At 41.9% G+C, this 11,717-nt stretch overlaps 2 protein-coding genes across 6 annotated transcripts in view; one reads left to right on the forward strand and one right to left on the reverse strand.

Moving 5' to 3' along the window:
* The window catches only part of LOC105559287 (trypsin-3), a 4,045-nt gene extending 2,052 nt beyond the window's left edge, over positions 1-1,993 (forward strand). For both annotated transcript variants that reach the window (XM_012007460.1, XM_012007459.1), the window contains exons 4-7: positions 552-790; positions 949-1,179; positions 1,389-1,587; positions 1,711-1,993. In XM_012007460.1, coding sequence (XP_011862850.1) covers positions 552-790; positions 949-1,179; positions 1,389-1,587; positions 1,711-1,869 — 828 coding nt within the window. In that variant the 3' untranslated portion in view covers positions 1,870-1,993. The remainder of the gene's footprint in view (positions 1-551; positions 791-948; positions 1,180-1,388; positions 1,588-1,710) is intronic.
* Positions 1,994-2,144: 151 nt separating this feature from the next.
* Positions 2,145-11,337, reverse strand: LOC105559288 (zinc transporter 1). 4 transcript variants are annotated; one of them, XM_012007462.1, is made up of 8 exons: positions 7,318-7,392; positions 6,999-7,190; positions 6,095-6,317; positions 4,857-5,118; positions 4,581-4,698; positions 4,276-4,491; positions 3,760-3,870; positions 2,145-3,128 (listed from the first exon to the last, which is right to left on the reverse strand). In XM_012007462.1, the coding sequence occupies exons 1-8, from the start codon at positions 7,375-7,377 to the stop codon at positions 2,919-2,921; spliced, it is 1,392 nt and encodes a 463-aa protein (XP_011862852.1). In that variant the 5' UTR covers positions 7,378-7,392; the 3' UTR covers positions 2,145-2,918. The 4 variants fall into 4 exon arrangements, with proteins under 4 accessions (XP_011862852.1, XP_011862853.1, XP_011862854.1 ...); XM_012007463.1 differs by lacking the exons at positions 2,145-3,128; positions 7,318-7,392 and adding exons at positions 3,135-3,667; positions 11,256-11,337; XM_012007464.1 differs by lacking the exons at positions 2,145-3,128; positions 7,318-7,392 and adding exons at positions 3,135-3,667; positions 7,498-7,735.
* Positions 11,338-11,717: the final 380 nt, after the last annotated feature.

The raw sequence follows: 11,717 nt of genomic DNA on the forward strand, positions 1-11,717 counted from the left end.
TCCTGACGACGTCCTTGTGCTATTTGAGAAGGACATCTGGTGGTTTTAGTATACCCTGTATAATATTATTGTACTTATATTATTGTACCAATGAGTACATTAATATAAGTACTTATAAAACTATTCTGTATGAGAGTAATCAAGGAATCCTTACGTCCAATAACATTTATGTTCGATTATATATTATTTTGAGTTTTGTTTATAAAACTTACAAAAATATGAAAACATCTTACTGATGCTTTTATCCTTCATAATTTTAAAATCAGATCTTGCAAAGAAAGAACAGATAAACCGTTAGATTATAATGTAATACAAACATTTTCTTATATGCTATGTGGACGCTTATGGAAGATTTTTATTTACAACAGTATTTAACATTCTAGAATTATTTCTGAAGTAAGTTTTATACATAAAATATTTATATAAAATATTTACAGTAATACAACTATGTCCTGAAAAGATCCCAGGACATCCCGGAACATATTCAGGATGATCCTGAGGACGTCCTGTGCTATCTGGGACTAGACCAACCAGCAGTTTTACTCTTTTAGGGTACAACCTGCCCTCCTGGATACGTGTACTGTTGTACATCCGGCGGCGGGGGTACGAACAATCCTAATTGCGGTGTTCGAAAAATCCCACCCTCCGCGCATCCGGTGGGACAAGCCGCTTACGGTGCGTATCCCTGGATGGTGGCTATTTTGACCAACGGCAACGTTTACGTCGGGGGAGGAGTGCTTATCAGTACAACACACGTCCTCACCGTCGCTCACAAAGTAGCAAATTATGTGTAAGCATCGATCATGGGCGCAAATTTTCAGAAGGACGTGCCTCTTGTGACTTCGATCTTATTATCAATTTTCGAAAAGTTCCTGAGGCCTGGCATTAATGTCACGTGTAGACTTTAATATCTTATTCTTCGTTATATTCATTAAAAATGCGTTGCAGGAACGGCGGGATCAAAGCGCGATTAGGCGAGTGGGACGCTCAAGCTACTACTGAACCTAATCCGTACGTAGAGATCTCTGTCTCAAGAGTCACCCTGCATCCTCAGTACAATTCGCAAAACCTCCAGAACGATATAGCGGTGCTTAAACTGAGCTCCGCTGCTCCCGTCGCAACTAGTCCTAACATCAACACGGCGTGTCTGCCATCTTCAGCCGCTGCCACAGGAACGAGGTATAATTAATAATATATTCGGTATTCAAAGTCGATGTGATTCTCTTCAATCTATCGACAAAATGTACAATCAACTGTGTACTTTCCATCGTGTACCGCAAATAATTTCTGTATCAAATGTTTTGTTAAGCGAAATGTATCTCAAATATATTATAATTTTGTAATCATGCTTGATAATCGTGATTATATAGAATATCGATATCTTGCAGATGTTGGGTGTCGGGCTGGGGAAAGGATGCCTTTGGAAATAACGGGATGTATCAAAATATCCTGAAGGAGGTAGACGTGCCTATACTGAGTCAAGCGGATTGCCAAACGGCCCTTCGAAGGACAAGACTCGGTGGCCTCTTCGTTTTGGACGGCAGTTTCATGTGCGCGGGAGGGGAACCTGGCAAGGATGCATGCACCGTAAGAGAATGTTTCATAATATACAATGCTTCTTGTCAAGTACGAATGTTATATAGCTGTATCTTGATTATTGATTTAACGCGTATTAATTAAATCTAATATAGTTATGAATTTCCTTTAAAGGGCGACGGAGGCTCACCGCTGGTGTGTTCAACAAACAACGGACCCTACCAAGTTGTTGGACTGGTGACATGGGGTATAGGCTGCGCAGGTGCAGGCGTACCCGGTGTGTACACCAATGTTTACAACTTCCTTTCCTGGATAATGCAACAAATGACATAGCTGTTGAAAATATACAGCGTACAAATTAAACACAAAAATTATGTTCATTAAGCTAAATCTTGTAAAATATTTTGCGATACATTATTAATATATTGTATGTATATCAATACATCGTTTGAAAGAATTAATACGCGCATGTACTTGTAGTATTACAATTCTAAGCCAAAAGTTTTCCAAGATTATAGAAAGAGTAGCTGTAAAAAAAAACCTTGCAGGAGTAGGTATTCTGTAAATATTATATCTGAAATATGGAAATTAATTAAAAACACACATCATTGTAGTTGTCTCTTGTAATTGCCTAAATCTTTAAGAAATACATAAAAAATATACAGACTTAAGAGTTATATGAAGGAAAGAATATAGATATAACAAAGAGACTTGATACTCTTACTTACAAGATTTGCATCCTATCTTACAAAATTACATATAATCAACATATTAAAAATTATACAATACGTATAAATAAAGAACTTCGCAAAGTGGGTTTTTAATAAAACCGTCAATATACAAGTGAGATTTAAAAACTAACTTAGATTATACGTTTTATGCGGTAAATTATGCATTAAACGAGCGCAAAGTCTTCTAATTTTGAAATATTTTCTAAGAAATTTATAGTAAAAATTCAATATTTTATTATTTATATCAGAGCATATAGAGCGTATAGAGCATTATGTAACGTAATATATTTGGTATTAATATGCCTTTGGGTTTTAATTATCAAATATCTTAATTATTTATTATAAGTAAATTGATGGCAAAGATAAGAAAATGACAATTTAATTGCCAAACTATTTCAGAAAGGAAGAGAGTTCATTAATATTTAGGAATTAGAATTGTCATTAATATTGATTAATAATAATTTTAATTCCTACAACATCATGAATGTATTAAATGATCAATTAATATATGCAATTGTCTAACCACTGCCATCAACTGTGTGGTATTAATGAATTCTATGTAGATACACATTTATTGTATTTGTACAATAAATCGTGACGCATCTCGCGTATTTTACTATGGAGGTAGATATTTGATAATGCGATGAGAGCTCAGACAGTTGGTGCATTAACGTGAGGGTGGGGAACTTGGACGGAGTGGAACGATGTTGGATGCGAAGCGGGCAGTGACAACAAGTGTCCGCGTTCCATTTCGTTCACTTCTTGTTGCTCTGTTCCTCCTATAGAGCCGGTCGAACGCGCCAAGCTATTACGCTGTCTGCACATGTACGGAGTTTCTCCAGGTGACGGAGTCTCACGACCCTGTATTACATAAGTTATTGTCTACACACTTTATTTGCAGGTCTTATCAGTAAGGTCAGATGGATAAAACAAAATGTAAAAAATAATAAAATTTTATGATACAGGCAATACTTGTCACAACATGTGTTAAATACGTGTAACAATTCTCTCCCTTGTTAGTCAAACAATTATATATATGTATATATATATATATATATATAAAAAGTTACGTACAATTATGATTCCGCATAAGTGATTATATCAGTCTGACTTGTAACCTGATTTTGAATCAGCATAAATTATTTAATTGTAAAAGAGCTGGTTAACTCTTCAAATAGTTTAAGTCAATTAAAACTGTATCGCGTAATTTTTACTTCGTAAACAATAACTGTACTTTCAAACGAATGTGGTGCAACAGAATTTAGATTTCCAGACGTAGTAGGCAAACTATGGCAATCTACAGTCGTATTTGATTCCGATTTTATTTCTTCTAAGTATCGTCCAGAGTTTTGTGATTTAGGGAACTCTGGTGGAGAATATGTATCTCTTTCCATGCTATACTACGAAATCGAAGAATATATGTATGTGTCATCTGTATGATAAATGATACAAGAACATGAAATGTATAATGATTCTATAATGCGGCACTTACTTGTTTGGAAGGACCACAGCACGTTGCATGATTGCACGGCTTATCAGTCTTTGGGCAATCCAACACGCAATCTTCCGTGGGAGTCTCTTTAATTTCGCTATTAGAATGATACTAGAACAAGAGAAAGTTCTTTTTAGTACATTACAAATATTCAGTAATGTATTTTGTAACGTATTAAAGAGAGAGATATCTAGCAACACAAAAGTATATGCGACAATCGCAAGCTGATCGAAGCATCGTTAGTGAGTCACGGGTAGTTGAGCGAACGTTCACTTTATGCATCATTAACGCTGGACACAAGATCGTGTATTAATGTTAAACGTACGCGTGACTCACAGACTTCTTAACCGTGACTCCTGATCGGGCAGTTTTAAATATATTAAAAAAAAAACTTGCTCGGAAATTGCATGCGCTTTTACTTTGATTTCTTTGCACGAACTTTTCCGTTATGATGTTTTTACATCTCAATTCTGTTACGCATACGGACTTTTAATAATATTGTATCTTTGCTCTTACATCGATAAATTCTGGCTGAATAGTCGTCGAGTGTATACCCTCGTTATGGAAAAATTCCTTAACTTGTTCGGCAATTTTCATATATTCCGAAAGATTTCTACATCTTATGTGCGCACTAGCTATAATACGATCGCCCGCCAATTGCCACACGTGGAACTCGTGTACCGCTAACACACCGTCTACGTTCTCCAACAAACGTTGTTGTATAGCATCGACCTGTACGAATAAATTTGCAAATCATATGCATATTTCCATGTATTTCCGTAAACTCCTTGCTATGCTAAATTAAACTGGCAAAACAATACCTGAATGTGTGTTGGCACAGTCTGCAATAGAATTAAAGCTGATTCCTGAAGTAACGGCCACACCGAACGCAGGATAAGAACGACTAATAAAAGCGACAGCGCAGGATCGATGTAGAATCTATGTAAAACAAAAAAGAAGGGACAAACAAAATTTTAGTTACACTCTTCGTATATAAATCTATATAAATAAATTAAAAATCACATGTCCAATTGTTCACATACAAATCTATATAAAATATCTATGTGAAGTACGTAGGGGAATGTAGAAACAATCACCTATACTTCCACTTCGTCAGCCACACGATTAGGGCAGACACAATTACGATGACGGAGCCCAACGCGTCAGAAAGTACATGAAGAAATACCCCTCGCATGTTCATCTGGCTTGCGTCGTGCGAATGGCCATGCGCTCGTTTTACCTGGGGCGTCGAAGGTCTGTAAGCTTCGTCGTTCTCATTGTCGTCTGTGCCTACGAGGGTGCTCAATCTATTATGACTCCGAGATATACCATGCGAATGACCATGGGCGCTTCCATGCTCTACAACAATTGTACTTGTAAGTATTTGCCGTTTGTGACGATAAAGTAGATTAATTTTATCTTTTATATAAGATACACGATGTGAAATCGATTAAATGAAAGGAAGAAATATTAGCCACTTCTTGTTACAACTGTCGCAATTAAGAAACTCATTGGAGATTAGAATGCAAGATTAATCAGTTCACGAGAGGCAATAAAATAATTAAATTTCCTTCCTTAATATTATCGGTATATAACTTATTTGCTCGAGTAATCCCTAAATATTCGGTTACGATGAGTGCAGTATCAATAAGATAATGAAACGAGTATTGCTGACACCACGTCCCACCAGAGAATTTTTAACATTTACATTGTAGCTCGGATAATTTTTCTCTTCGCAATCTCAAGATATAAATCTATCGTAGCGATTCTACAATTGGAATTTTATTTCTCTTGTATTTACAGAAGTCTTTTATTTCAGATCCCGCTGTGTTAATACGTTTACTAACCAGATATACATTTAATAATCAATTTCTCTTTATCTTGACCCAAGACAAAATCTCTTGAGCACCAATAATAAGATAAGATCGCGACGATGTTGAACAAAGGGCGTTTTATGGAAACATTGGATATACCACTTATTCATTATTATAATTAAGATATCAAGTTATCATGTGATTCGACCACGGAAGGTAATAAGACATAAAATAACAATAAAGTACTTTACTTTAAATATTATCTAACGACAAGAGACAGCAGAAATTTCTGTATTCCGTATTTTCCTCCGAATGCGTGTTTGGTGTACGAATATTTGCTGCCTAAGGTTTCCTTTTTACTCTTCTAAATGGGACAGTTTGTGAAAGCCCTTTAAAACAATTAACGTCTGCGCCGAGATGTCGCATTTGTGCACCTCGAATAATTTGCGGTCTCCACCGAAACGTCGAGCGAGAGTACGCAAAACTTGACTCGGCACGACGCGACGACCCGCGATACTCACCATGGAACAAACATAAGCCTATCACATTCACCAGCAGGCCGAGCGCTCCAACCGCAACGAGCAGTTTGGCCTCGTGTATCTCCTCTACCTCGATGAATCTCTTGCATGCCTCCACGGTAATACTAAAGCATAAAGCGACCAGGAACACGGCGTTCACCAAGGCTCCCAACACCTCGGCCCTTGCCCAGCCGAAAGTGTTTTTCGACCATTTCTTCGGCGACATCTGCAAGGTGAAGGCGCTCGTGAGCAATGTCGGCAATGTTAACGGAGGTGAAATTTCGCTGCGTTCGGCATTGCAAACCTGAGGCGTCGGAGTGTCCTTCCTCCTTCTCTATCCCATTAATTCCCAAAAGAGTACTCCGACGCCTTGGACTAAGGGCCTGAGCAGAATGGCTGTCTTATACTCTTAAGACAGCCTTAAGACAATGTTTCAGCGCTGGTCTACAATACGTGGAATAAGCATGGAGTAAAGGCTGGTCTACAATACGTGGAGTAAGCTGGAGTAAGGAGTAGGAGTAAGGAAATAAATCCATTTTATTTCTTACTCCTGCTTCAGCTCTTAGGCTTACTCTCGGTGAATCAAAATGCCATCAATCAGTGTTACAAATATTTTAAAAATTATGCCCGTATTTCAGCTTCCTTACACCAAAAGCTAGAAGTTAGGGCCTCCCTTACTCCTTACTCCACGCTTACTCCACGTATTGTAGACCACGCATAAGAGTAAGCCTAAGAGCTGAAGTAGGAGTAAGAAGTAAACTGGATTTATTTCCTTACTCCAGTTTACTCCACGTATTGTAGACCAGCCTTTACGTCTCAAGCCTTTGTCTCGAGGTAACGCACGATAACTGTCTCGTGTCTTAAGAGTGCAGGACAGCCGTTCTGTTCAGACCCTAACGAAGCTTACCTTCACCGAGAGAAACGCCACCACCAGAGCGGCCACGTCCGATAACATGTGAAAACTATCAGCTATTAAAGCCATCGAGTTGGTGACGTAGCCAACCACGATTTCGACTAAGAAAAATAAAGCTGTCAGCCATAACATTGTCAGAAGACGGCATTTCTTCCCCGTGTAACGACCCATGATATCTGCGCAGACCTGAAAAAAAAGAGAGAAGACAGTGATCAAGAGAGATCGGATGGTGAAACGGTGCCGCGTGTGCGTCGCCTCAGGAATATAATCTCTCCGCAAGAAGTTTCTAATAATACACGTTTATTTTTATAACCCTTTGAGCCTGCAGACGCAAGGAGACCGCGCGACATTGGACAACCTCGTCGCATTGCATTGCAAACGACGCGAGAGAGAGAGACAGGACGAGAGATGTATCTTTCCCGTTGACGATCGCGATGTACCGAGCTGGCTCGGACGCGAACGAGTCGGTAACGTCGGACACGCGGAAACTTGCCGGGATCCGGGACGATGTTCGGGAGACACCGAGGATTTGTCAATTAACGTGGGCCGCTGCCGCGTGAAGCCCGGTGGATCTTGCCGCGCCTTCTTTTCCCCCGTGCTCCTTGCTTGTTTGTCGCGTGCGCGCGAACTTCGGACGACTGTGCGGTGCGCGCGGAAGACTCGCTCGCTCTAGGACGATCGAGGACGACGGGATCGCGCGCCAGCGGACACGTGCGTGTCCCGAGTCGTCACGCGTCGAGACAATTTTCCTTATATCCATTTGCCCAAGTCCGGTAACGGGAGGGAGGCCGGGAGGGAGGAAGAAAGAGAAACGAACGTGAATCACGGCGGAACGGCGAGGAAGGTACGTGATTCATCGCGCGTGGAAAAAAAGAGAGAGAGAGAGAGAAAGAGAGAATCACGCGCCGCGAGTCTAGGACGTTTCGGGGCGCGGATCGTGAGATCGAAAGACAGCTGGACCTGGGTATGAAAAGTTTCGCGAGTACAAAGTGTATCAAGCGGAGCTCGAGGGTAGCGAAGGAGCGCCCGACGTTACCGACGCGAACGCCCGGTTGAATTTGTGCCGACGCGGATTAGCTTCGATCAGTTGCTTTCTTGCTTTCTTTCGCTTCCTTCCAGTTTCAACTATCAAGCCCGGTCTCGGTAATGAGTCGTCGGTCGGAAATGCACGTCGGTCCTTTCTTTTTCGCCCAAAAAGACAAAGGATCGATACACAGTTCCGACTTCGGGGGGGGGGGCCGATCGCGGTTCTCAGATTGGGTGAAAATGACGAAAGTGAGTATAAAGGTTGGTTTGTGCAAGACCGCAACTGTTAGCTTATGCCGGAATCGGTAAAAATTGTCCAATCACCGTTAAAAGTGAAGAGAATAGTTGACTGTAATTGGTTAATTTTTACCGATTCCGGCATACGTTTACGGTCTTGCATAAAACAGCCTTAACTCACCCAATTGCGGTTGATCTCGCCTCGTGAAAATACGAGATTGCTCGCGCGAGCGGGTTCGACATGAAATTTTGAGGTGAAATAGTGATGTTATTTAAAACAAATGGAGATGTTATTAACAGTGTTTATGATGCGCCGTCGGGAAAATACAATGTTGAGGATCCGTAGGAGACTACGAGATGCCTCAAGTCCACTTTCAGCGCCAGAAAATGAATTTAGAAGTATTTGTAGGCGAGTGACTAAAAATAAAATATTTTAACAACATAACCTATTGTTTGATATGAAAAGTTAAAATCGAGAGAACGAGACGTAAATTTGTCTCGGTCTCCGCCTTAACCTTACCTCTTTCAGCGTGAAAGTGTGAAAATATGAGATTAATATCCCGGAAGTGCCTAGTGATCTCGCAGTTTCACTCGACACAACCGTAATTGGACGAACAAAGTCACGCGAGATGAAAATGTGGAAAGTGAGGGAGCTCACCCAAAAACGGCCATAGACATATAAAAGATAGACTGCTTATGAGGTAGTGGGGGATGTCCTCCTGAGGGAAAAGGACAACACCAATTTATTTGGGTATCTATCTTCTTCTAGTGTACGTGATCACGTGATTGCCTTCAGATCACGTCCACTAGAGGAAGACAGATACCCAAATAAATTCATGTTGTCCTTTTCCCTCAGGAGGATGCCCCCACCTAGGGTTCCACTGCCTCATAAGCAGTCTATCTTTTATATGTCTATGAAAACGGCTAACAACTCATTGTCGACCGGGCCTTAGGAAAAAGGTAAATCGAGATCAAAGCTGTTTCACGTTGATGGGAATGTGGATACTTTATCTGTTTCTACCATCGCAGGCTCAATCTTGATCTCGGCTCGATCTACCTTGTCCCTTTTGTGAGCTTTGAGAATCAGAGAAAGGTACACAGTAAATCGATCCATAGGCTTGTTTTCTGTTGCTACACTGGTGAACTAGTGCAATAAGTTAGAGTAGGACAAGTATATTTTTTCTCATTCTAGCTTACTGCACTAGTTCACCAGTGCAGCAATAGAAAACAAGCCTCAAGATTACAGCCGACTCGCATTGACAGAAATTGTTATTTTTCATTCTTTTCTAGTTACAAAAATTAAAAAAAAAAGTTAAACCGAGACCGGAGCTGACCCGTAACAGCACGCACGTCTAAAAGACAATCTTTAGGGCGTCTTTAAGTCGTCTTTTAGGCCCGGTCTACAATGAGTTGTTAGTCGTTAGTCAGAAGTCGGAACTAAATGTCGGTCCTTTTTCTTCCACCCAGAAAGGAAAAGGATCAACATCTAGTTGCGACTTCTGACTAACGACTAACGACTCATTGTAGACCGGGCCTTAAGTCCCAGTCTACAATAGATGATTTAAGCCCTAAGCTTTAAGAAATTGGCCAATCACGGTCAAGTGTGAGCAGAATACGCGACTGTGATTAGTCAATTTCTTAAGGCTTAGGGCTTAAATCTCTATTGTAGACTGGGACTAAGCCTATCACACAATGCCGGGCAACAGGCAATAGGGAATAGAATTTTTGACGCGTTGGATTCGTCGGAAATTTTCTTCCAACCAATCCAACGCGCCAGAAATTCTATTCCCCGCTCCTGTTGCCTGGCATTGTGTTTGGGCCTTTAGATATGTATATCTAAAAGACGACTTAAAGATATCTTTTAAACATGCGTGCTTTTGTGGAAATATTGTGTCCATTTCTACCAACGCGGATCAATTCTCTTTCGCGAGCTTTAGGGCCTGAGCAGAATGGCTGTCTTATGCTCTTAAAGCCCGTATCAGACTACGGATTGAGATTGGGATTAGATTGAAATTTGACCAATCAGAATAAAAGTTACTGAACTTGAGATTAGTAAACTTTACTGTGATTGGTTAAATTTCAATCTAATCCCAATCCGTAGTCTGATACGGGCTTAAGACAATGCTTGATGTTTTAAGCCTTTGTCTTGAGGTAACGCACAATAACTGTCTTATGTCTTAAGAGTACAAGACAGCCGTTCTGCTCAGTACGGGTATTCTGTAACTTGCAATCGACGCTTTTCGGTATCGTTAACTAGCGACAGCCAATGGCGAGGACGATCTTCGAAAAAGACACGCAGATTTTCATTGGTTGTTCCCAGTTAACGTTATTGAAAAACCTCGATAGCAAGTTACAGAATTCCCGTACAGGCCCTTGGCATCGGAAAAACATTTACGGTAAGTGGATCCAAGATTAAAGCTGATTCACGTTGGCAGACGGTTTATCGGTGTTCCATTTCCCATCGACGCCGATCAATCTTGATCTCGGTTTACTCATCCTTTTCTAATTACAAAAATTAGAAAAAAAAGTTAATCTGACACCGAAGCCAATTCACGCCGGAGAAATGTGGCTGTCGTGTCCATTTCCACCAGACGCGGGTCAATTTTGATCCCGGTCTCGTGCGCATCCTTTTTCAGTTCAAAAAGTTAAAAAGCAAGATGGACGGAGATTAAACCCAGCCCACATCGGCAGAAATGACCGCGATACGGAATTGACTTAACAATTTACAATCTTCGTGTTCTCGCATGTATCGCACGCGCACGCATTCACACACAAAAATAAGTTCCCGTCATGCAAGCGCGCGCGAGCGCGCCCGCGCACACACGCATTTCGTCGTGAAAAGAATAGCCGATAGTATCAATGCTCCCCGATAATCTGCGGGCCCAATCGTGCCGCGGAGACTTCTCCAGAATCTACGGCGATCGTCGCAACGGTATCGCGGCGGTGGGTGCGGAGGCGAGGAGAAGGGAAAGAAGAAAAGGTACTCACCTGCGAGAGGGCAACTCACCGTCGCGCCCGTTCGCCCCTCGAATCGCCCCGTCGCGAGCTCGCCCGCCGATCGGTATCAAGTGACGCTAATTGAACACGGCGCGTGAAGACCGTCTCTGGACATGTTCCGTCGCGCGCGCGATCACGCGTACGCGCAGAACGCGTCGCTGGCAGGTACGGAGAAGGCACACGAGATCGGCTCGCGATGCACCGCGGCGCCCATGGCTAAACTGATCCTCCTTCCCGCACGCCGCGATAAACGAGGCGTTGTGCGCGACTTGCGCGTCGCTGGCCCGCGTTCGCGAAACCCCCGTCGGGGCGCCGTCCTCGCGGCGTCCAAGTCCGACCAATCACCGCGGCGTTAGGCCGAGAGCGCAACTCTTGGGCGACGCGCGAAGGAGCCAAGGGCCGGTTACACAAACGTCGGTTAACTGTTGACCAGACGTTTAGGGGCAACTCCCT

Source organism: Vollenhovia emeryi, unplaced genomic scaffold (genome assembly GCF_000949405.1).
Source record: "Vollenhovia emeryi isolate VEMERY1.0 unplaced genomic scaffold, V.emery_V1.0 DF939282.1, whole genome shotgun sequence".
In the NCBI taxonomy this organism is placed as follows: domain Eukaryota; kingdom Metazoa; phylum Arthropoda; class Insecta; order Hymenoptera; family Formicidae; genus Vollenhovia; species Vollenhovia emeryi.